Here is a 26,504-nt window from a genome sequence, read left to right on the forward strand (position 1 = left end):
TGTCCTTACCCACAACAACTTCAGATTCGGTGATGACCTGTTCCTTCAGATCAGCGGCACAGCAATGGGCACCCGCATGGCCCCACAGTATGCCAACATCTTCATGGCGGATTTAGAACAATGTTTCCTAAACTCCTACCCACTCAAACCTCTCTTGTACCTGCGATACATTGACGATATTTTTATCATCTGGACACATGGTCAACAGACCCTGGACACCTTCCACCAGAAATTCAATGATTTTCACCCCACAATCAACCTAACAATGAATCAATCTATGCAAGAAATACATTTTTTGGACACTACTATAAAAATACAGGATGGACGCATAGACACCTTATACCGTAAACCAACTGACCGACAAACATATCTACATGCCTCTAGCTACCATCCCAAACATACCAAACAGTCCATTGTATATAGCCAGGCACTACGTTACAGCCGCAACTGTTCCAATTCTACAGACAGAGACACTCACCTAAGAGATCTACAGCAAACCTTTTTAGAACTAAAATACCCAGCAGATGAAGTTAGACAACAGATCAACAGAGCCAGACTGATACCCAGAGAGAACTTGCTGCAAGACAGACCCAAAAAAGAAAATAACAGTACACCTCTAGTCATCACATACAGCTCCCAAGTTAAAACAGTACAACGCATCATCAGAGATCTACAACCTCTCCTGGACAATGACAGTTCTCTTTCTCAAGCTCTGGGAGGAAGACCTTTCATTGCCTACAGACAGCCACCCAATCTTAAACAACTCCTAACCCACAATAATACTACAACCAGACTTAACACGGGCACTGGCACCAGAGCCTGCAATAAACCCAGATGCCAACTTTGCTGCCACATACACCCGGACAACACCATTACTGGCCCCAACAACATCACACATACCATCTCGGGACTATTTAATTGCCCATCGTCTAACATTGTGTATGCCATCAAATGCCAACAGTGTCCTTCAGCTCTCTATATTGGACAAACAGGCCAAACCTTACGCTAAAGAATAAACAGACATAAACCTGACATCAGGAATCACAAGACAGAGAAACCAGTAGAACACTTCAATCTCCCAGGACATTCTATACAAGATCTCAAAGTAGCTGTTCTATTACAAAGGAATTTCAGAAATAGACTGGAAAGAGAAGCTGCTGAATTGCAACTTATTACCAAACTTAAAACCATGGAGAGACCTGGTCTGAACAAAGACATTGGATTCTTATCTCATTATACATGACAAAGCCATTTTTCACCTTCTCACCCCGGGAGAATGCCTGTGTTCCGTCTAGTCAAGTTGTATGGGATCAAATTCCACCCGTTACCTGTGAGGGTGTGAAGAGGCTTTCATGGGTGGGTGAAACCAACCCCGTCTCCTTGATTCTTGCCCATCCTGGCTCCTAAAAGCCATCCAGGCCAGGATTATCAATGGGCTCTATGGGCTGGCCAATGCATTTCTTGCCAGGAGGGAGTCTTTCCCAGATCTGCATGAAAAAGCAGTTATTAAACCCGCTCTTTAAAGCTGCATCAGAGCAAATGGCAAATCTGGGGGGGGGGGGGGGACGCAAATAGACCTTTATAGAATAAAGATAGGGTTTTATGGGCAAAGCGTCCAGACACAGGAAAGCATGGACGGCTGGATAAAGGAGGCCAAAATTAAGCATCGATAAGACCCAAGAGAGGGTGGATTAGATGGCGAGCAGCTAAGGTAGTGCAGGGGACCAGGAGCTTGGGGGAGGGCAGGCAGGGAATAGTGGGCATACCCACTGCACCCTCTTAGGTGAATACCAGCTGCTGGAGGAAACTGTATAAAGCCTGCTTGGTAACAGCAGAGAACCTGCAAAAGCGACGCTGACACGAAACCCCACATATATTAAGTAAAATAGAAATATCGCTACCCCACCCCCACTCACCTTTCCCCCCCCCTTCACTCTTTCCCCCTTTTCTATCTAATGTCTCAAAAAATGGAACTGATTTGCAAAAAATGTTGCTTGAAAGATAAGAGACATTGCATACTTTTGTAAACCAAGAAAATCTTTAATCAATATGCATTAAAATAAAGCCAGGCTGCCCTGGGGGAGGGGCTGGCACAAAAGGGGCCACAAAGGAGCTCATCATCCCCTTTGGGAGTTGATGCCTCAGTGGTGGGATGACGGCGTGAGCCAGGCCCCGGGGGGGGGTGTCTGAGAAATGTGCCCGGAAGGAGGAGCTGGCGAGAGCAAGGGGGCCAGTTCACAGCAGGGGGCAGTACGGTAGGGGAGCCCCCCCCCCCGCTCCAGCCTGGGGGAATTGCGGTCATCCTAACAGCCAGCCCTTCAGGTTGGCTGGGAGTGAGATCTCCCTGACCCATGATCACTGGTTGCCCAGGACAAAACACCACCCGCTGTGGGTCTTGTGGGAGCTGCCCCCTGCCTCTCTCCACCAGGCCTAGGGCAGGGCCCTGGCAGACTACAGCTGTCTCCAAGGACTGCCAGGCCTCTTCTACTGGGTAGGACACCCAACCCTGGGCGCTAACTGCAGCCTTGGAAGCCGAAGCTGCCCAAATAGTCCAAAAGTGTTTAAAAATTGATTTAATTGCTTTCAACAAATATTAACTTTCAGAGGTATTGCTGTTTGTTTCTTCTTTTGCCTTGTTGTGAAGTTTTACTAGTCTTTCTGTAAATCCCCAACTTTTCTTAACTTGTTTTGTAAGGTATTTTTGCCTGGGAGGAAAACCAGGGGGCGGGAGTTGCATCAATTACAGTGGTTCAGGTACATACCCTTTGACATTTGGGGTCTGGTGAGGACACAAGATCTGCTGCAAGCCATTTACAAAAAAACTGGGACTTTCTTGGGTTCCATGATCACTGCAGGGGGGTGACAGCAGTCCCAAAATTAAGAGGCCTGCTTCTTGGGAGAAAAGCAATGACCAACCTAGGACAGCATCTTAAAAGGCAGAGCAAAGGGAAATCAGCCCTGAGTGCTCACTAGAAGGACAGATCCTGAAGCTGAGGCTCCAAGACTTTGGCAACCTCATGAGGAGACTCCCTGGAAAAGACCCTGATGTTGGGGAGGAAATTTCATTCCTGCTACAATTAAACTATTTGCTGCAAAACCAACAGCACAAATACTATACGGCGCACCACTTGTCTCCCTCTCTAATCTAGACCCATATGAAAAGATACAATCAGGTTTCCTTGGATCACTCCTGCAAACACCCAAATGCGTCCCAAACGCCGCCCTACGACTGGAAGCGGGCTTATACAGCATCAAAGCCAAAGTATGGATAAGAACCTTATGCACTTGGCTCAGACTTAACAACTCGCCCGGTTGGACTACTCTCCCCGATGCTTCTTGACAAATTCCAATCTAGTTGGTCGAAGGGCACTCTCAGAAAATTGGCCACATATGGTCTCTCCCCAGAGTATTTATTAAGTTTAGAAAGAGGAAGGGCCAAGAACATAATCAAATTAAGACTCAGGGACATTGAAGCCCAAAATGACTTTAATCAACTTCCGATAACTTATAAACTCCTATTCAATTCCCAAAGGCCCCATCTAGCAAACTATCTCAAAGTACTACACAACGCCAAACACTGATGGGCATTTTCCAGGGCCCGCTTTAATGCTCTCCCCTCAGCTCTCCTAGAGGGAAGATACAACAAAATACCGATTGAACGAAGATTATGTCCCTGTAACAGCAACGAAATCGAAACCATCAAGCATGTCATCTTATACTGCCCATTATATCGAGACTCAAGAAAAGAGCTGATCGAGCAGATTTTAAGGAAAATACCTCATAGTACAGACGACACCTATATCAGACACCTCTTAGCTGACAAAGAGACCGAAATCAACAGGCCTGTGGCAAAGTTCTGTTACACTGCAACAAGAGTAAGACGAGCAATGATGTCAGCAACGGAGTTTTAATTGTAAACATCGAAGGAACGATAATAAACAGTAGTGACATTTGAATTGAATTTTAAAACCTTAAAAGCCGATACTTGGTCATAAACATAAGCACCAATTCTGTGAATTGGCTACATTTTTACTATTTGTAGCTCAATACTACTTATAATGTCATATTTTTATAAACTGTTTTCTGGTCATTGACCGTATTAAAGATATTTGGATTTTGGACCCTGATGTGGGGAAAGATTCAGCGGACCAGAAAAATGGGACGACAGAGGAAGAGGTGGTTGGACAGTGTTCTTGAAGCTACCAATGCGAGTTTGACCAAACTGTGGGAGGCAGTGGAAGACAGGAGTGCCTGGTGTGCTCTGGTCCATGGGGTCACAAAGAGTCGGACATGACTAAACAACAAGACATTTAAAGCTTTCTATAGCTCACATCAGGCCTGTTATGTATTTAAATTTGGTTGTTTGTTAACCAAAGTCTAGCAAGTTCTGTAGTAATTCTCATGTGATAGGCTAATGGTCACATGGGAGTTATCTAGTTAAGTAGAGACTTCATTTGGTGTAAAGCAATGACTTTTAGAATGCACTGTGAACATTGCTAAATTGGATAGTGCTGGAATCCAGAATCACCCACATTTTATTTGTATGCAGCCTTGCCATAGTTGGGACCATGCTCAAGGCGGTGTACAACAGATGGCTTACACAATTACAAACACAAAGGTCAAACAATAAAAACACATCAAAAAGTACACAACCAAATGGAAACAATTTCCATATAAATCCTAAGATGCAAAACCAAAGATACAGCAACAATACATGCTCTTGCACTGTAAACTGTAAACTGAAACAAAAATGTTAACAACAGTCTAAAATGGCACAATTCAGCCTAAAAAGGTTTTCTTTGTCCTTGGCCATTTGAACACTTTACAATCTCATGAGCGTGTTTTCATTCTTGGGAGATGCTCCCCCACTGATGGGTCAAGCTTCCAAGAATGTGTTCAGAATTACATTCGCGTAATGCCTGCTTGCACGCCCCCCGCTATCTCTCTGGGGGGCTGGTGCAGCATCAGCAGGGGGTTAAAGGAAGGAGCAGTTCATCCTCTCACCTACACACCTTTCCTACATAGGGCACTACTGGGGGTGGGGGGGAGAGGGGATTACAGCAAAGGAAAGCTCATCCTTGCTGGGCCAGAACTGAGCAGGCATAAACGATGGCTGTTCTTCCAAGGAGCAGCCAATGCTTTCTCCACACCATTTGTGCTCCCACTGGGCTCGGCCTCCCTGCTACACAACCCTACTAAAGAGCGGAGCAAACAAGCTGGTGAATCTTGGAACAAGACAGTAACTGCAAGCAACAAGACAAGGACAACTTGGCTAGTCCTTTGCTGCCAAGGGAAGCAAGGAGCACTCAAGAGTGAGAGGGGCAAGGAGTGATCTGCTGCTTCTGTCACCAGCTCATGAAGTGAACAGGAAGAACAACAAGATGAAGAACAAGTACAAGGGATGGTGAGCTTCAGGCCCAGGGTTCCATCCTGAAATGCCTTGGCAACACTGCAGGAATAGCAGTGATCGTATTTTGGAAAACAGCACCAGGAAACTCTTTCAGGTGGTTCGTAGTGTAACAGAACCACCTTTGACACTGGGGGTCTGGTGAGGACCACGAGATCTGCTGCAAATGAACCTCTCCCAACCTCCTTGTAAATAATACTCTAGCCCAATAGCAGACATGACTAAAATGTCAAACTTCCCGGCATGGCCTCACAGCTGCAGGAGGCTGAGATCTGGAAAGTAAGGAAAGTACAGTCATTTAGAAGCTAGATGGAGAGACTGTAAGCCCATGCTTGGAAAATGCACGTGACTCTATTTTATTTTATTTTTGTTTTATTTCTATATTTCTATTTTTAGGAAAAAAGAGGTTGAAGAAAGTCAAAGCAACGTAACAGAAAACTAAAATATTATCTTAAAAGATTTCAAAATAAAAACATTAGATTAAAATATTTTAATTCATCTAGTAGTTTATCCAAGTCCATCTTTTGAATGTTAACTTCAGAACTTTGAATTCCCAAAGCAGTGTCAAGTCATATATATGGTTTTGCTACTATGACTTCAACAAAGCCAGCATGTGTATGAATGACACGGACTCATCCCTTGCTTCAAAATGGGACACGAAAGCAGAGTTGTCCCTTCTCAAAGTCCAATTCAGTTTTCCTGGAGTCACCAGCTGTGGCACTGCATCATAACCCATGTATCAGGGGTCACTAGGGAAAGGGGTGAATAGCATTTATTGAATCTCTATGCAGAGGACACCATCTGCATGATCTCTAATCCTCAAAAAGCCATGCAAATTGTGAAGAATGAACTACGTAATACACATTTGAGAAGGCAGGTCTTAAAAAGAATGGTAATACATTTGAGTATTAGTCTCAAAGGACAAATGGAGCATCTCTGATGGGGGTTGCACCCTATGGAATATGAATGTACATGCAGCAAGAGTCCCAAGAGCATTTCCGATTGGTTGGGAACTAGAGTATCATTTTGGAACAGTTGGTAACAGTAGCTAATGAGTTGCATTTTTCTACAGTGCAAACGGAAGAACTTGGGGGAGCTGCCATTGAGGCACCGGGCAGGATTTCTTGAATTGCAACTAGAGTTCCTGCATGGGAAGCTTCATAGGAAAGGACCAGGGCTGGGGCTCAGCCCCTTGAGGGCCAGGGCAGCCGATTGGAAGGGGGGCAGCAGATACAGACCCACAAGGAGGAAGGTGGCATTCATCACCTGCCACTCCTGCCTCCTCCTCCCCTTAAGGAGCTTGTGGAAAGAGCACATTTGTCCCAAGAAGCAGATGCATCTTGCCCAAAGGCTAGTGGTGCCAGGTAAGAGGCGGAGGCTGCACCTCCCGGCATCAGCTCACAGCCCTCACCCACCACACCCGGAGCCTCCATCTGCTGTGTCCACCGAGGCACAAAGCATCCCTTGGGAGCCTGTGATGCAAGGAAGTCGTGATCAGCAGAGCACCTGCCGGCAACAGCCTCAAAAGCATGGGATGGTGTAAGGAAAAGACTTAACTCGTCAGTCTTCAGTTTAACAGGCAGGTGGAACTCAGAACAGGACAGCAACTGCAAGCAACAAGCCAAGGACAACTCACCTAATCCTTTGCTGTCAAGGGAAACAAGGAGCACTCAAGAGTGAGAGGGGCAGGAGTGATCTGCTGCTTCTGTCACCAGCTCATTAAGTAAACAGCAAGAACAAGATGATGAAGAACAAGGAGGAGGGATGGTGAGCTTCAGGCCCAGGGTTCCAATGCTGCCCCTATCCACGCTTTGGTATGTTACTTCTATCTCTGTCCTTAGCCACCCAGGCTACTTGGTAGGACACCCTGGGCGTTAACTGCATCCTTGAAAGCTGAAGCTGCCCAAATGGCCCAAAACTGTTTAAAAATTGATTTAATTCTTTGCAACAAATATTAACTTTCAGAGGTATTGCTTTCTCTTTATTCTTTTGCCTTGTCGTCAAGTTTTACTAGTCTTTTTGTAAATCCCCAACTGCTTTAAACTTGTTTTGTAAGGCATTTTTGCAAGATGCGCCTGGGAGGAAAACTGGGGGGGGGGGAGGGGGAGATGTTTGCATCAATTACAGTGGTTCGGGTACATATCCAGTGAGTATGTGGATAGCGAATTTTGAGTCTCTGTTCACATGGACTGGGGAACGGCCCCTCAGCCTGGGGTTGATCTGTCTTGACTTTTCAATTCCAACATGCCCCATAACAAGGGGCAACACCTTCCCCCCTGTGCAGGATGTCTTCGGGATGGGAGACCCTCCCTGAGGCTGCTCTTAAGAGTCCAAGTGGCTCTCCTTCCACGGGGAGCCCACAGCCAGCATGCCCTGTGGCCACAGAAGGCCTCCTCCTCTTCCCTGCCTTGGTCCAGTCCGCCTTTCAAGGCACCCAGGTGGCTTGCTGACACTGCGTCTAGTGGTAGCGATGTCTAGCCTTGGAAAAGGAGCCCTTCCTGCTGTCCAGTGGTGTAGCGTGGATTGTCAGCACCCAGGGCAAGGCAAGTAATTTGCGCCCCCTAACCCGTGGATTTTAGTAGGGGCAGAGAGCTGCGAGTGCGAGCCCTCAGATGTTGCGCCCGGCCCCCCCTGCACCCCCCACGCTACGCCACTGCTGCTGTCCATCCTGAATGGACTTCGTTCTGGTTGGTTCTGAATGGGAGTAAGACTGGGACCGAGTGCCGGAAGAAACCCATCTCTCCATTCCCACCTTGCTAGGGAGGCAACTTGGGCCTGCCGCTCCGAGTCATTGCAGGGCAGTGCCAGATGGGCATCTTGGCGGATGAAGGGATGCCCAGCCTGGGAGACGTCCTCCGGCCGACACACAGTAGAAGTGAGCGGCACAGAGACAGGCATCAGGAGGAGGCATGCGCTAAAGATTCTGCTGTGCACAAGAAGCACCCCTGGAGTATTTCAGCTGCAAGAGCAACAGCTTCCTCTCTTCCTCTCACAATCTGATTCATGGCTTCATTAATGTTGCTTGAGGCACCCTTCTTTTTTCATCCCGAAAACCTTTTTACTGGGTTATACTGGCAATGTTACAAATAGGAGAAATATGTATGGGGAAGATGGAAGAGAAATGTAGCATTTCCGCATTTTCCTTTTGTCTCCTCTTCCCCTTTGCATGTGACGTGGTATATTTTGTTTCCAGTTTCAGTTCCTTTCCTGTAGTTTCCTTGCCCACTAGCACTCTGGTCTGCCTGGATGGGATGGAAGCCTGGCTTGGTGTGGACTTCGCTGTGGCAGCTGCTGGGTCGCAAAGGCCACACAAAATGTATTTGTTGTGAACTGAGCCCCTCTTGCACCCCACCCTCTTTTTACGAGAACCCACAATGGAATCCGGCCTTTATTGTGTCAGTTCTTTTTTGCATTACAAAAAGCTTTGAAGCACACAAAAAAACATCAAACAAACAAGGGGCAACACCTCAGTTCTTGAGGAAGTTTCATACTGAAAAGCCTTTGCAACACTGCAGAAATAGCAGTGATTATATTTTGGAAAACAGCACCAGGAGACTCTTTCAGGTGGTTCGTAGTCTAACAGAACCAAATTTGACATTGGGGGTCTGGTGAGGACCACAAGATCTGCTGCAAGCAATTTACGAAAAACCTGGGGTCTTTCTTGGGTTCCATGATCACTGCAGGTGGTGACAGCAGTCCCAAAATTAAGAGGCCTGCTTCTTGGGGGAAAAGCAATGACCAACCTAGACAGCATCTTAAAAAGTAGAGACATCACCTTGCCGACAAAGGTCCGTATACTTAAACTATGGTTTTCCCAGTAGTGATGTAAGAAGTGAGAGCTGGACTATAAAGAAGGCCGATTGCCGAAGAATTGGTGCTTTTGAATTACGGTGCTGGAGGAGACTCTTGAGTGTCCCATGGACTGCAAGAAGATCAAACCTCTCCATTCTGAAGGCAATCAGCCCTGAGTGCTCACTGGAAGGACAGATCCTGAAGCTGACCACAAGACCTCCTGCAATGACTTCACAAAGTTTTTTGCTGATAAGATTCGGAAAGAGGGAAGGCTCCAGCACTGTGGTAGCCGGGCCGGAGAATGCCCGGGTTCCGTCTAGTCAAGTTGTATGGGATCAACTTCCACCCATTACCTGTGAGGGTGTGAAGAGGCTTTCTTGGGTGGGTGAAACCAACCCCGTCTCCTTGATTCTTGCCCATCCTGGCTCCTAAAAGCCAGCCAGGCCAGGATGGGGATTTGCTCTATGGGCTGGCCAATGCAGTTCTGCCCAGGAGGGAGTCTTTCCCAGATCTGCATGAAAAAGCAGTTATTAAACCCGCTCTTTAAAGCTGCATCAGAGCAAATGGCAATCCGGGGGGGGGGGGGGCCCTCAAATAGACTTTTAGAGTAAAGATTCGGTTTTGTGGGCAAAGAGCCCAGGGGTGAAGAGCATTTATTGAATCTATATGCAGAAGACAATCTGCATCTCTAATCCTCAAAAAGCCATGCAAATTTTGAAAAATCAACTATGTAACACACATTTGAGAAGGCAGGTCTTAAAAAGAATGGTAATCCATCGAAGGGAATTATTAGTCACAATGGACAAATGGGAGTATCTCTGAAGGGGGTTCCACCCTATGGAATATGAATGTACATGCAGCAGAGTCCGAACAGCATTTCCGATTGGTTGGGAATTACGAGTATCAATTTGGAACTGTTGATAACAGTAGCTAACAAGTTACCTTTTTCTACAGTGCGAAAGCAAGAACTTGGGGGACCTGTCACTGAGGCACTGGGCAGGATTTCTTGAATTGATACTACAGTTCCTGTATGGGAAGCTTCATGGGAAAGGACCTTACGGGGCCGGGGCTCAGGGCAGCCGATTGGAAGGGGGGCAGCGGATACAGACTCACAAGGAGGAGGGTGGCAATCATCGCCTGCCACTCCTGCCTCCTCCTCCCCTTAAGGAGTTTGTGGAAAGAGCACATTTGTCCCTAGAAGCAGGGGCATCTTGCCCAGAGGCTAGTGGTGCCAGGTAAGAAGCAGATGCTGTGTGCAGCACCTCCCGGCATCAGCTCACAGCCCTCACCCACCACACCCGGAGCCTCCATCTGCTTCGGCCACCAGGGCACGAAGCCTCCCTTGGGAGCCTCTGCTGATGCAAGGAAGTCGTGATCAGCAGAGCACCTGCCGGCAACAGCCTCAGAAGCATGAGATGGCGTAAGGAAAAGACTTACTTGTCAGTCGTCAGTTTAGCAGCCGTCTTTGGAAGGCTGGAATATTTGAATTGCTGGCCTTAAAACACATTGTCTCTGGGGTTAACAAATCTTTGAAAGGTTCTTTCAAAAATAAAATTTGCGATGCACTGGATTGCTCTCCGTTGTACATTTGTAATTGTTCCTATAATAACTGCCAGCTTTGCAGTCCAAACTCCAGGAACTGGTTTTGTGGGCAAAGCGCCCAGACACAGGAAAGCATGGGTGGCTGGAGAAAGGAGGCCGGGATCAAGTGTGGATAAGACCCAAGAGAGGGTGGATTAGATGGCAAGCAGGCAGGGAATAGTTGGAATACCCACTGCCCCATCTTGGGTGAACACCAGCTGCTGGGGGAAACTGTATAAAGCCTGCCTGGTAACAGCAGAGAACTTGGACAAGCGACGCTGACACCAAACCCCACATATATCAAGTAAAATAGAAACATCGCCACCCCACCCCCACTCACCTTTCCCCCCCCCCTCTATCTCTTTCCCCCTTTTCTTCCTAATGCCTCAAGAAAGGACACTGATCTGCAAAAAATGTTACTTGTGAGAAAAAGAGATATTGTACATACTTTTGTAAACCAAGAAAATCTTTACATCAATATAAATAAATAAAGCCAGGCTGCCCTGGGGGAGGGTCTGCCACCTCACGGGTGGGATGAAGGCATGAACCAGGACTCTTGGGGGGGGGGTCTGAGAAATGTGCCCAGGAGGAGCCTCAATTGCAGTAGTTCACAGCAGGGGGCAGTACGATAGGGGAGCCCCCCCCCCCCGGCTCCAGCCTGGAGGAATTGCGGTCATCCTACCAGCCAGCCCTTCAGGTCGGCTAAGAGCGAGATCTCCCTGACCCATGATCGCTGGTTGCCCAGGACAAAACACCACCCGCTGTGGGTCTTGTGGGAGCTGCCCCCTGCCTCTCTGCACCAGGCCTAGGGCAGGGCCCTGGCAGACTACAGCTGCCTCCAAGGACTGCCAGGCCTCTTCTACTGGGTAGGACACCCAACCCTGGGCGCTAACTGCTGCCTTGGAAGCCAAGCTGCCCAAGTTGCTCAAATCTTTTTAAAATTTGATTTAATCGCTTTTGACAAATATTAACTTTCAGAGGTATTGCTTTCTCTTTATTCTTTTGCCTTGTTGTCAAGTTTTACTAGTCTTTTTGTAAATCCCCAACTATTCTTAACTTGTTTTGTAAGGTATTTTTGCAAAATGTACCTGGGAGGAAAACTGCAGGGGGGGGTTACAACAATTACAGTGTTTCAGGTACGTTTCCAAGCCGTATGTGGATAGCGAATTTTGAGTCTCTGTTCACATGGACTGGAGAGAACGTCCCCTCAGCCTGGGGTTGATCTGTGCCGACTTCAATTCCAACATGCCCCATAACAAGGGACACCACCTCAGTTCTTGAGGAAGTTCCGTTCTAAAAAAGCATTGGCAACACTGCAGAAATAGCAGTGATCGTATTTTGGAAAACAGCACCAGGAAGCTTTTTCAGGTGATTCGTAGTCTAACAGAACCACCTTTGACACTGGGGGGGTCAGGTGAGGACCACAAGATCTGCTGCAAGCTATTTACAAAAAAACTGGGGACTTTCTTGGGTTCCATGGTCACTGCAGGTGGTGACAGCTGTCCCAAATCTAAAAGAGGCCTGCTTCTTGGGAGAAAAGCAATGACCAACCTAGACAGCATCTTAAAAAGCAGAGCCATCATCTTGCTGACAAAGGTCCGTATAGTTAAACTATGGTTTTCCCAGTAGTGATGTACAGAAGTGAGAGCTGGACCATCAAGAAGGCTGATCGCCGAAGAATTTGTGCTATTGTATTATGGTGCTGGAGGACTCTTGAGAGTCCTGGACTGCAAGAACAACAAACCAAGCCATTCTGAAGGAAATAAGCTGAGTGCTCACTGGAAGGACAGATCCTGAAGCTGACCAGGCCATGCAACCATGCCATGGGGTTATGCTGCAGCAGGAGCAGAGGGCCCCATTTCCAGTGGGGGGCAAAGCTAGAGGCCAAAGGGGGCAAGGCAATGAATGCACCAGTTGCCATTGTCCAGAAGGCTACTTTATATACACACACCAACCCTCCTCTCTATCAAGGCAGCCACTTGTCAAGATTCAATTTTAACGGACCAAACCACATACAATTGCTAAATATGGGTTAAATCTGCATGTGGCTCTATAGGGAAAAAATGTTTGGGGTGATGCTCAACAATAGTATGGCCCAGTAAAACGTAATTACATCAACGTTTATGATACACAACTGTTAATTCAGAACAAACCAGATTTATTCCAGGAATATTAGTGGACCCAATCCACAAATTGCTCCATTCACAATGACTACCAAAAGAGACTCCCCAACTAGGCACTCAGGTACCTAGACATTTCCATTCTAAATAGTCAAAGGCATTGTACATCTCTATTTTGGGGCTTGGCACAATATCAGATAGGCTAAGACATTTGGTGTGATGCTGGAGGAGACTCTTCAAAAAGATCAATTTCCGCCATTCTGAAGGAAATCAATCCTGAGTGCTCACTAGAAGGACAGATCCTGAAGCTGAGGCTGCAAGTCTTTGGCAACCTCATGAGGAGACTCCCTGGAAAAGACCCTGATGTTGGGAAGATTCAGGGGACAAGAAAAATGGGATGACAGAGGACGAGATGGTCGGACAATGTTCTTGAAGCTACCAATGCGAGTTTGACCAAACTGCAGGAGGCAGTGGAAGACAGGAGTGCCTGGCGTGCTCTGGTCCATGGGGTCACAAAGAGTTGGACAAGACTAAACAACAAGACATTTAAAGCTTTATATTGCTGTAGTAATTCTCATGCGATTGGCTAATGGTCTCATGGGAGTTATCTAGTTGAGATTTCATTTGCTGTAAAGCAATGACTTTTAGAATCCATTGTGAACATTGCTAAATTGGATAGTGCTGGAATCCAGAATCATCTAACGTTTTATTTGTATGCAGCCTTGCCATAGTTGTGACCATGCTCAAGGCGGTGTACAACAGATGGCTTACACAATTACGAACACGAAAGGGCAAATGATAAAAACACATCAAAAGGTACAACACCAAATGGAAACAATTCCCATATAAATCCTAAAATGCAAAACCAAAGATACAGCAACAACACGTGGTCTTGCACGTGCTGAATCTGTAAACTGAACAAAGAATGTTTGTTTTTAGCAACTGTCTAAAATGGCACAATTCAGCCTAAAATGGTTTTCTTTGTCCTTGGCCATTAGAACACTTTACAACCTCACGAGCATGTTTTCATTCTTGGGAGATGCTCCCCCACTGATGGGTCCAGCTTCCAAGAATGTGTTCAGAATTACATTCACGTAATGCCTGCTTACACGCCCCCCGCCCTTTCTCTCGGGGTGGGGGGCTGGTGCAGCATCAGCAAGAGGTTACAAAGGAGCAGTTCATCCTCTCCCCTACACACCTTTCCTGCATATAGGGCACTACTGGGGGTGGGGAAGAGAAGGATTACAGCAAAGGAAACATCATCTTTGCTGGGCCAGAACTGAGCAGGCATAAACGATGGCTGTTCTTCTTCCAAGGAGCAGCCAATGCTTTCTCCACACCATTTGCGCTCCACTGGGCTCAGCCTCCCTGCTACACAACCCTACTAAAGAGCAGAGCGTACAGGCTGGTGGATCTTGGAACAAGACAGTAACTGCAAGCAACAAGACAAGGACAACTTGGCTAGTCCTTTGCTGTCAAGGGAAGCAAGGAGCACTCAAAGAGTGAGAGGGGCAAGGAGTGATCTGCTGCTTCTGTCACCCGCTCATAAAGGAAACAGAACAGGAATAACTTCTATCTCTGTCCTTAGCCACCCAGGCTAACCTCTCCCAACCCCCTTGTAAGCAATACTCTAGCCCAATAGCAGTCATGACTAAAATGTCAAACTTCCTGGCAGGGCCTCACAGCTGCAGGAGGCCGAGCTCTGGAAAGTAAGGAAAATACAGTCATTTAGAAGCTAGATGGAGAGACTAAGCCCATGCTTGGAAAATGCACCTGACTCTAATTTTTTTTTTGTTTTATTTCTATACCACTTTATATTTTTAGGAAAAAAGCGGTTGAAGAAAGTCAAAGCAACGTAACAAAACTAAATTATTATCTTAGAAGATTTCAAAATAAAAACATTAGATTAAAATATTTTAATTCATCTAGTAGTTTATCCAAGTCAATCTTTTGAATGTTACATTTTGAACCTTGGTCTAATTCCCAAAGCAGTGTCAAGTCATATATATGGTTTTGCTACTATGGCTTCAACAAAGCCAACACGTGTACGAATGACATGGACTCATCCCTTACTTCAAAATGGGACACGAAAGCAGAGTTGTCCCTTCTCAAAGTCCAATTCAGTTTTCCTGGAGCCACCAGCTGTGGCACTGCATCATAACCCATGTATCAGGGGTCACTAGGGAAAGGGGTGAATAGCATTTATTGAATATCTATGCAGAGGACACCATCTGCATGATCTCTAATCCTCAAAAAGCCATACAAATTGTGAAGAATGAACTACGTAATACACATTTGAGAAGGCAGGTCTTAAAAAGAATGGTAATCCATGGAAGGGAGTATTAGTCTCAAAGGACAAATGGAGCATCTCTGATGGGGGTTGCACCCTATGGAATATGAATGTACATGCAGCAAGAGTCCCAAGAGCATTTCAGATTGGTTGGGAACTAGAGTATCATTTTGGAACAGTTGGTAACAGTAGCTAATGAGTTGCATTTTTCTACAGTGCAAACGGAAGAACTTGGGGGAGCTGCCATTGAGGCACCGGGCAGGATTTCTTGAATTGCAACTAGAGTTCCTGCATGGGAAGCTTCATAGGAAAGGACCGGGGCTGGGGCTCAGCCCCATAAGGGCCAGGGGGCAGCAGATACAAACCCACAAGGAGGCTGGCATTCAGCACCTGCCACTCCTTCCTCCTCCCCTTAAGGAGCTTGTGGAAAGAGCACATTTGTCCCTAGAAGCAAGGGCACCTTGCCCAGGTTAGTGGTGCCAGGTAAGAGGCAGAGAGCTAGATGCGGCACCTCCGAGCATCGTTCACAGCCCTCACCCGCCTCCTCCGGAGCCTCCATCTGCTGTGGCCACCACAGCACATAGCATCCAGCTGAGCCGCGAGGCGCCGCGTCCAGCCTCCGCCTCTTCCCCATCGTAAGAGCCAGCTGTCCTCCAGCCGCCACCCTACCCCTCCAGCCCTGCCACCCTCCCTAAAACTCTGGGAAAGGGGGGGGCACCAGAAGGAGCTTTGCACTGGATATGCTTAAGAAGGCCCTGCCAAGTAGCTTTCAGAAGTAAAGTTGTGTGTCTTGGTTGTACTGTAAAACAATGCTCAAGCATGTCTTTGTTCCTCAAGTGTAGAAGTATGTTACAAAAAGTAGTTTGCAACCCTGCTATACAGACAGCCCTCCCTGTAGGAAGGCAGTGGGCTGAAGGAGAGCTTTGCCACACTCCTCAGGACCTGGCAAAACGGGTGGAGCCCATGGCTATATTCAGACTCCAGAAAATTCAAAGTGAAATAAAATAAGAGGCCAGCTATTGGAGAAGAATGCAATTTCTTCCAACATTTGACATGCCATACAGGAGACAAACGATACCAGTGCTAGAAACTCCTTAGGTTAAGCCTAAAAACATTGCTATCTGCCCACAAAGGGAGCTTCAGAAGTCTTTGGTGATTGGCATCATCCAGAGTTTTGTCTTTCTCCAATGTGAGACATGCCATACAGGGGACAAGCCATACCTACACTTGTTCTAGAGAGCAGTAACTTTGGTATATTGCCACACCTATCATCACAAGGTGAATGCTCACAAGGCAACCTTCCCCGGTCACCCAATCACAGAAGTGTAGCTAAGCAGGGAAGGGGGAGGGAACGGGCAGATGGGGCCATGGGCAGCTCCCCAAACATTTATTTTCAAAAAAGCTCAACTTTGGTCTGCCTCAGGCCACCGGTAAGGGCTGCTACACAGCTGCCCAATCAACAGGCTTTGCAACTAGGCTGCAACCAAGAAAAATGGGAACAGCTATTCCACCTGCTCACCTGAGCAACAGCAACTATGTTACCTGAAGCTTCTATTCCAGCTGGCTATTAGCGCATCTAATTTGCTCCTAACACTTCATTTCAGTCTCCCATTACTACTGACCTTAAGAACACTCAAGTGTGGGTGGGTTACACTTTGGAGAGGGACAAACCTTTTAAAATATAGTATATACACAAGCGAGGTCATTAAACTTCCTTGAAAGGGTTAACAGTAAATATTGCAGCATGCAATATTTGATGCCAGAGATTTAAAACTGTAGAGCACCATCAGTGTGCATGGCACTTTATGTATAAGAATATAAAACTGACGTGAGAAGCTACAAGTCGTAGTAGCTGAACAAGGGTACCCAACGTGGCATTTTTAATTTTTAGCACAGGTGCTTTATGTAGCATCTCTAAAAAAGAACTGCTTTAAAGGTTTCTTTGAAGCTAGCAAAAGCCTTCATTCTTTTTCATTTGCTGGTAGAACCAAAATGCAGGTGGGGTATGATAAATTGCATCACAGGCCCCACCCATGCAATCAGCTTCTGTTTGTCCCAACAGCTGGGTAACAAGTTTATATTGCATTTTCCCAGGATAGGTATAGCAATTCATGACTTCTTTAAAAGCAACAAAACATTGCTTTCTTCCCAATCTCGTAGCTTCCAACTTAGGATGGTAGTAAGAGAAAGTAATTTTTTTTCAGTACAGTAGTAAAAAGTTTTAATGTATTATTGTCAATCTGTACTTTTGAGAGGCTGGTCCCTCACCCCAAAACAAAACACGAGTACTTCAAAAACTCTGGGTGAAAAGCTGCTTCAGATTCTGGTTTAAAAGCTGCATTGGGCTTGGATATAAGCATGCTTCTAATGGCTAAGATTAAAGGAAGACTTAACTGTAGGCAGAAATATTTAAACTTAAAAGCTTGCTTGAATAGTTTGTCTTTTCTGTTCTGACTGCTTTCATCCCCAGGTAACAAAAACTTGGGTGGGATTCAAAAGGGAGGGAGATAGATCATGTTTACAGCAGCTTTACACTACCAAGCACAAAAAGCCATGAATGCTCTTAAGTGGTATTATCCTGCTTTTTAATTTTGTGTATAATCTGGCCTAGAATGTTTGACTGGAGCCCTCTTGCCTCTTACAGATATTTTCATCTATTTACAAGGCTGTTAAAGTTGCATTATTTTCTGCAGCTGCATGACCACACAGCAGCCAGCATTAAACTACAATTTGAAAAGCTCACCCCCTGCCCCTTCCAATCTTTTTTTTTCGCTTTTCAGCTAGGTCTTTTTAAAGCTTCAAGGCTGCTTTGCTCCAACAAATTAAGTTCCCTACAGGTAAAGCTACCATATTCTTGTGTTGGGTATTCATGGGTTACTTAAAGCATGTTCCAACCAGCTGTATATAGATGGTTATCTACCTTCCCAACCTTTCCTGCAGGTTTTCCATACAGCTGAAACCAGCAACTGGTACCAGACCAGAGCTTGCTTTTATCTTTCTCCCTCCCACTCATTTTTCCTTTACAGCTATATACCTTTGATTTTACAGGTTTTAGGCCCAAGGCATGCAATTCACATCAAGCCAGTTTTAAGTTCTCTAGTAGCTATATAATTTCAGAAAACCTATCATCCTACTCCTGGTGGTAAAACTGATGTTGCTTCAGAAGGGGATCCCAAAGAAAACAAGCTGCTATTGTTATCTGCAGTTTGTTTAAAAAACAAACACAATCTTGTAGTGAATAGAACAAATGTTGGATAGAAAAAAGAACAGTTGCTGTAATTCCCAAAACAGTTTTTAAGGTATCAAACAACTCCCAAGTTCTAGTTCCCTATTCTCATTACATATTTCTTAAAACATATGTCTCCTTCAGGATTGTCAGTGCAGAAAAATAGGGGGGAAACCTGAATACTGGAGAAGCTCCTACACTTTCCATAGTGTGCCCAAAAAAAGCAAACCTCTCTTTTACTCTCCTTGCTGAAAACTAATCTGATTTGGCTTGGCTTCAAATGGAATAGGAAAGGGTGGGGGGAAATCCTGCATTCTTATATGGTTATTGCTGTACTTTTAATTTAATGTAACATCCCAAGACCATGAAGCTCTTATTTTCACTTCAGCAGCTGAAAATCTTCAAACGCCACCACAACCCGACCCCGCCCTTCCTTCTTGAGATTAAGTATTTTTAAGCTATTGAAGCAATGACTCCCAAAAATTCGTCCCCTATTCCCTCGTTATTTCTTTAAAAATTCAGAACAGCAAGTGCAGAAGGGGGAGGAAAAAACTCAATACTGGAGAGGCAGGAGCTACTACTTATAGAGCCTGCAAAAAAATAAAACCCCAAGCAAGCCTGTAGTTTACTCCTTGCTGAAACAAATTCTTCAAACAAGAATAAGGGAAGAAAAAATTCGCCCTGTATTCACTCAGAACCTGAAAGTGTAGTGCTGATAACCCCACCGTCGCAGGTTCAATCCCCATATGGGGCAGTTGAATATTCCTGCATTGCAAGGACTAGATGACCCTCCTTATTTAATTTGCTAAAGCATTATAATCTAGAACCAGACCCTAGAGCAGAAGCTATTCAAACCCCGCCAGCGCCCAACCTCCACCCTTTCTCCCTTTCTCCCCGCAGCAAGAAATGAGCGTCAGCGAGGCTTCCGCGCCTTTTTTATATCCAACGCCCGGGCGCCTCCATCCAATCACGAGCGGCGAGGGTGGGGCTGTGCTCACAGCGCCGTTGTCTCCGGGGGTGGGGAAAAACAAACACCAACAAACCAGGCATCGAGTTGGACAGCTTTGTCTGAAAAAGTCTCGCGAGGCGCAAGGGGAAGGACCCCCGCGCTCGCGCCGAAATTCAAGCGAGGGGAGGAAGAAACCGCCGTCGCCTCAGGTAAGACTCGCGGCTCCTCTGCTTTCCGAGGAGCCGGAATACAGAGAGATTACCTCACGCCGAATGTGCAATAATAATAATAATAGTAAGTGCAACTTGAAAACGGCCGCCTCATATTTGCGCGCGCGTGTGTGCCTGTGTCGTGTGAACTGCGGAGGGACATCCGTGTCGGGCGACCCTCGTGACGCGCGTCTATGAAGGGCGCTCCGGCGTGTGACAGGGTTGCGGGGTGAACCAAGTAAGGGAACGGATCCGGGGATTTGTCCTGCTGCGCGCAGCCCTTTAATACAAAAATAAATAAAAAACTAACTGGCCAATTCTGTCCCAGATAACTCGGTTCCCACGGGTGTAGCGCAGGGCCCCCCAAACCAATCAAAATCAATACAAACCTGAGGGGCTGCACACCCAATAAAAGTCCTGGCTACGCCCATCCTGCCCCCCAAAATAAATCCTGGCTACATCCATGCTGCCCCCCAATAAATTCTGGCTATACCCATGCTGCTCCCTCCCTCCATAATAACTCCTGGATACATTATTATTCTTGTTGTTATTGGATTTATATACCACCCTATACCTGGAAGTCTCAGGGCTGCTCCCTCCCCCCCAAAATGATAACTCCTGGCTATACCCATGCTGCCCCCCCCCCAATAATAGCTCCTGACTACATTATTAGTAGTACTTGTTGAATTTATATACCGCCGTATACCTGAAAGTTTCAGGGCTGCCCCCCACCCCCAATAATAACTTCTGGCTACATCAATGTCGTCCTTCCAAATAATAAATCCTGGCTACGCCCATGCTGCCCCCCCCCCCAAAAAAAATCCTGGCTACGGTGGCATGGCTGGTTGGCTCTCATTTATGAGTGCCACCTCTGTGGGTTGGATTGAAGCTGCAATCCTAAGCATATAGAGAAGATAGAGAAAGAGTGTGTAACATCGCTCCGAAGGTGGGTAGCTCGGTTGGAGCATTGCTCTGACAACACCAAGGTTGCAGGTTCCGTCCTTGGATGGGACAGCTGCATATTCCTGCACTTGAGGGGGTTTGACTAGATGATCCTCGGGGTCCCTTCCAACTCTCTGATTCTATGGGATGAGAACGTCTGCCTGAGAACCCAAACACCCATGAAATGCGGCAAAGCACCGGCAGATCTGCGACACCTCGGCGCAGAAAAATAATTTCTCTTGAATTGCGGCACTTGGGGCTTGAGTACACATGGCAACGATCCATAGGCCCCCAGTTTCCTGTGATAGGCAGCTGTTTGAGGCATTTCACCTCAAACCAGCTTCGGTCTGACTTGGAACCTGCGGTGCAGCCTCTGCACAGATGACAACTTCATTAAATGTTATTGTCGTATTTATTAGATTTATATACCACCCTTCATAAGATCTCAGGGCAGTTCACAGAATAAAATACAGGATAAAAATAAGTAAATCAAAACAGCAAAACATTAATCCCTGAGGTGGCTCAGCTGTAAGGAAACCTGTTGGATAATGAGCATCCTCTGAGGATGTCCCTACCCCGCTCTCTAGGACATAGAGAGCAACGTAAAAATGCTTTTTGAAAGGCAGGGAAACTGACCTTGCTGCAGAAATCTCAAATTAGTTGCAGCGTGTGTTGATTTCTCCTGTGCAACATTACTGTAAAGTTAAGTCCCAGTGTGATTGCAATGCTTGCCATCTCATGCTTGTCACTTGCTGCATTGTGCCCAATAGATTCTTACTTTATTTATTTCATAAAATTTATACACTGCTTGATTGTGAAAAACCTTCAAGCGGTTTACAAAAAGGTAAAAACAATAAATTAAAGAAAAAATGGAAATATACAGAAAGTTAAAATACTAAAGCCGATTAGAATTCACTGTTACTTCAGATTTCTAAGCATCTGGGTAGGATCCATGAAGTATGCATGTTTGTAACTCACAGAATTATGACTCAAAATACAATTTATGAATCAAATGTTTTCTTTCACAGGTTAAACAGTAGGTTTGCTTGGAATCTCCAGGGAGAGCAATCAAAATGTACGTAAAATCAATTGTGCTCGAGGGGTTTAAGTCTTACGCTCAACGGACAGAAGTGAATGACTTTGACCCATTGTTCAATGCTATTACTGGCTTAAATGGAAGTGGCAAATCAAACATCCTGGACTCCATCTGTTTCTTATTGGGCATTACCAATCTATCACAGGTGAGTATATGCCTTAGACATCTACTGGCATCAATATTTCCATTCCTTGTTCTTTGGTGAGCTTAAAGTTTTTGTAACAAATGCTAGAATATTACACATTCTTCTGATTGTTGTTGTTTAGTCATGTCTGACTCTTCGTGACCCCATGGACCAGAGCACGGCAGGCACTCCTGTCTTTCACTGCTTCCCGCAGTTTGGTCAGACTCATGTTTGTAGCTTCGAGAACACTATCCAACCATCTTGTCCTCTGTCGTCCCCTTCTGATTAGAGGAAAACTAAACAAATAATTGCCTATTTTACTGTGGTGGAATGGTGATGACTCGGCATACACTGAGTGCAGAATTTCAGGCAGGGAATCTCTTCCAGCCCACTCTGGGGATTCAACTCTTGGACCTTCTACATGCAAAGCAGATGTTCTGTTACTAAACTACAACCCTGCCCACTGACAGTGCAATCTGAAGGAAAACAAAAACAGGCAGGGTATTTGGTCCTTAACCTGTCTTTACTCCATGTATAACTAAACATAGAATTTTGTACTGCTTATAATTATGACTAGCTAGGGGTACAAGTCCATTCTGGCAGCAGCACTTACTGAAACTTGTCCTGTATGTTTGCCTATGAACTGTTTGAGATAGAACCTAAAACTTAATTCTAATTTGCACTTGTGGCAGTTCAAATTGTTTGTGGATCACTCACTTAAAACTATACAAATATTGGCTGGATTCTTCAGTAAAACTACAGCACCAATAGACAATTTCCAGTCACATGTGATTTTTTGTATTCCAGTTCACTGTGGGAGTTAAGACAAATACTCATTGGAATTATCCAACATGGAATGCTAAACCATTTTATAGATTTTTTTGAGCTATATATAAAACTTCCCACAAATTTCATCATAAAATTGATTTTTTAATTTTTTATTTTTAAAGTGTGTTTCTCTCCTCAATCTTGTATAAACATTGTGAATGATGGCCCAAACAGTTAACTTCCAACTAAGTGTTTTAGACGCAACCCTATAGCCTAAGCATGCACTCTTGCTATCATCAATTGAAAATTACTGCCCTTTTAATGTTTTTCAGGTGCGAGCTTCTAACTTGCAAGATCTGGTTTACAAAAATGGCCAAGCTGGGATTACCAAGGCTACAGTATCAATCACTTTTGATAATTTTGACAAGAAGCAGAGTCCATTCGGGTTTGAGATTCATGATGAGATTACAGTAACAAGGCAGGTGAGCAATAGTTAGGCTCTGTAAAGGTATATTCTGAAATCCTTTGTTTATTTGTTTTTGGCATATGTAGCTGCACATGCCAAGCTGTCTAGATGCTTGAATACTGTAGCATCAGACTAGAAGGAAAATTATGCTTTGGTACATAATGAACCCTTGTTTCTTCTCAAGGTGGTGATTGGAGGCAGAAATAAATATCTAATCAATGGTGTGAATGCAAGTAATGCTCGAGTACAAGATCTCTTCTGCTCTGTTGGACTGAATGTCAATAATCCTCACTTTCTTATTATGCAGGTAAGCATATATTGTTATAAATATAATCACTTTTCTTATTGTGTTGGTTTTTTTTAGCAGGCAGGAACTAGGGTGCAGTCCTAAAGCTAGATCTGTTGGGATGAGCATGATTAGGATCCAGCAGATCTCCAGCTGTTTTTTAAAAAATGGAATGGGATCTTGCAGATTCTGAGGAAGTCCTCTCTGGGCTGCATGTTTTATTATTATTATTGTGATTAATCACCTTTTACACAGTTGTCTCAAGGCAACATACAATAGAAACAGTAAAGGCCCCAGTTAACACAAAAAACAGCTGATACATTAAAGGTAGAACTAAAATAATGCAAAATAGTTATGGAATCAACCAGTTAATGAATTGATGTGTCCTCTGCCAGGGACTCTCAATCTTTCCAGTTCTTAATTCTTGTAAGGACTGATGATAACCCTGCTTGGTTCAGAATACTATTCTTGCCTGTATCTTTGCGCATTCCACCTCCACTTCCCTGAAATCTGCCCAGTGTTTGCTATTTTTAGGTCAGTGGCTCTTTGACACAAACATTAAAAGTCTGCTATGTATCTTGATGCTAATAATAAAAATGATATCTTGAAATTACATGAGATGTTACTGATTGATTTTCATTCTGTATTAGGGACGGATTACCAAAGTTCTGAATATGAAGCCTCCAGAGGTAAGAATGCTGGAGCTTTTTCATTAGTGTTTCCTTCATTCATTTTGGAATTGATTCTTTATTTAGCCTGAGATTGCAATAACAGTTTTTTGTTCTAGATTTTGGCTATGATTGAAGAAGCAGCTGGCACTAGGATGTATGAATGCAAGAAAATAGCTGCCCAGAAAACCATTGAGAAAAAAGAGGCAAAACTTAAAGAAATTTGCACGGTACTAGATTTTTATAATAGATTTTTATTTATTTTGGGAAGTTTGCTTTTCAGATATGGATGGCTGCTAAAGTTCCTCAAGGAGTAGATTAAGAGGAATGAAATGAGCTTTGACTCTGGTCCTGTCTGTCTCTTTCCTTAATGACCAATTTGGTTTTATTTACTCTTTTTAATTTAATTTTTCAAAGTCCATTGCAGATGTCCCATCCACTGAAAGTATGGTGGGAGCATTTGGAAAATTCAAAATTTTTCATTCTGTACTTTGTTCACAGATTTTGGAGGAAGAAATCACACCCACCTTGCAGAAACTGAAAGAGGTATTTCCCGTTTAAAATGAAAAAAATGTTTTACATTGCAAACCAAGGCATGTTTAAAGGTAAAGGACCCCTGACAGTTACGTCCAGCCGTGAACGACTCTGGGGTTGCGGCGCTCATCCCCCTTTACTGGCCAAGGGAGCTGGAGTTCGTAAACAGACAGTTTTTCTGGGTCATGTGGCCAGCATGACTAAGCCACTTCTGGCAAAACCAGAGCAGCGCACAGAAATGCCATTTACCTTCCTGCCAGAACGGTACCTATTTATTTACTTGCAGTTTGTTTTTGTTTTTTTATATAATATTTATTAAGGATTTTTTAATTACAACACACAAAACAAAACATACAAAAATATCACATATCATAACATATTTTCTTGTCCTCTTTGGACTTCCTCACATCTCCCGCTCCTGCGTTCCTAATTTATAAAAATTAAACCAGCAATTTATCGCCTTATCCGCACCCTACAATCAATTTTTCCAATGTTATATCTTAAATTTTAGATATGTTTATTTCACTCTTTAATACATTAAACTTAGCCTAATAGTTATCTAAAAGTTTGATTTTTTCATGAATTTAACTTATCTTCATAATTCACTTCATCTGTTTCGATGGTGCCAAATTGTTTATGATCAAACATCCTGCTTAACATTCATACAATTTACAATATTTCTGCAAATAAATCTTAAATTTTCTCCAATCTTCTTCCACCGTCTCCAATCCCAGGTCTCGGATTCTGCCCGTCATCTCGGCCAGTTCCATATAGTCTATCAGTTGCATCTGCCATTCTTCCAGTGTGGGTAGCTCTTGAGTTTTCCAATGCTTGGCAACGAGTATCCTTGCTGCTGTTGTTGCATACATAAAAAATGTTCGATCTTTCTTTAACACCCCTTGGCCAACAATACCCAAAAGGAAGGCCTCTGGTTTCTTAAGGAAGGTATACTTAAATACCTTTTTCAGCTCATTATATATCATTTCTCAGAAAGCCTTCACTCTAGGGCAAGTCCACCAAAGGTGAAAGAATGTTCCTTCATTTTCCTTACATTTCCAACATTTATTATCAGACAAGTGGTATATTTTTGCAAGTTTGACTGGGGTCATGTACCATCTATATATCATTTTCATTACATTTTCTTTCAAAGCATTACATGCAGTGAAATTCAGCCCAGTAGTCCACAACTTTTCCCAGTCCTCAAACATAATATTATACCCAATATCCTGTGCCCACTTTATCATAGCCGATTTAACCGTTTCATCTTGTGTATTCCATTTTAACAGGAAGTTATACATTCTTGAAAGTACCTTAGTCTTAGGCTCTAACAGTTCCGTTTCTAACTTCGATTTTTCCACCTGGAATCCTAATTTTTTGTCAAGTTTAAAAACTTCTTTAATCTGAGCATAGTGTAACCAATCTCGCACTTTGTCTTTCATTTTCTCCTGACTCTGCAATTTCCAGTTGTCTCCGTCTTTTTCTAATATTTCCCAATACTTCGGCCATTTGGCCTCCATATTGAGTCTTTTCCGGGCCTTAGCTTCCAATGGTGAAAGCCACCTTGGAGTTTTGTTTTCCAATAAGTCTTTGTATTTTGTCCAGACATTAAACACTGCTTTTCTGACAATATGGTTCTTGAAATTCTTATTAATCTTGACCTTGTCATACCATAAATATGCATGCCAACCAAACGCATTGTCAAAACCTTCCAAATCTAATACATCAGTGTCCTCGAGGAGCAGCCAATCTTTCAACCAGCAGAAAGCTGCTGATTCATAATACAGCCTTAAGTCTGGCAGGGCAAAGCCCCCTCTTTCTTTCGCGTCAGTTAATATCTTAAACTTAATTCTGGGCTTTTTGCCCTGCCAGACAAATTTGGAAATGTCTCTCTGCCACTTCCGGAAACACTTTGTTTTGTCCACAATCTGTAATGTTTGAAATAAAAAGAGCATTTTTGGCAATACATTCATCTTTACAGCAGGATTTCAGCCTAACAAGGAAAGTTTCAATCTTGTCCAACTTTCTAAGTCTCTCTTAATTTCTGCC

The 26,504-nt window shown here is 44.5% G+C and overlaps 1 protein-coding gene across 4 annotated transcripts in view; it reads left to right on the top strand.

The window, feature by feature from the left end:
* The first annotated feature begins 19,448 nt into the window (after positions 1 to 19,448).
* The window catches only part of SMC2 (structural maintenance of chromosomes 2), a 32,415-nt gene continuing 25,359 nt past the window's right edge, over positions 19,449 to 26,504 (top strand). Inside the window, exons 1-7 of one of the 4 annotated variants that reach the window (XM_079959184.1) lie at positions 19,449 to 19,574; positions 21,545 to 21,757; positions 22,837 to 22,986; positions 23,155 to 23,277; positions 23,907 to 23,945; positions 24,044 to 24,154; positions 24,426 to 24,470. In XM_079959184.1, the coding sequence (XP_079815310.1) occupies positions 21,590 to 21,757; positions 22,837 to 22,986; positions 23,155 to 23,277; positions 23,907 to 23,945; positions 24,044 to 24,154; positions 24,426 to 24,470 (636 nt within the window). In that variant the 5' untranslated portion in view covers positions 19,449 to 19,574; positions 21,545 to 21,589. Of the gene's footprint in view, positions 19,575 to 19,620; positions 19,642 to 19,712; positions 19,813 to 21,544; positions 21,758 to 22,836; positions 22,987 to 23,154; positions 23,278 to 23,906; positions 23,946 to 24,043; positions 24,155 to 24,425; positions 24,471 to 26,504 lie in introns of those variants that run through there. The other 3 variants (XM_079959186.1, XM_079959185.1, XM_079959187.1) reach the window with 3 other exon arrangements.

The sequence above is a fragment of the Podarcis cretensis genome (assembly GCF_951804945.1).
Source record: "Podarcis cretensis genome assembly, chromosome: 17".
NCBI classification, from domain to species: domain Eukaryota; kingdom Metazoa; phylum Chordata; class Lepidosauria; order Squamata; family Lacertidae; genus Podarcis; species Podarcis cretensis.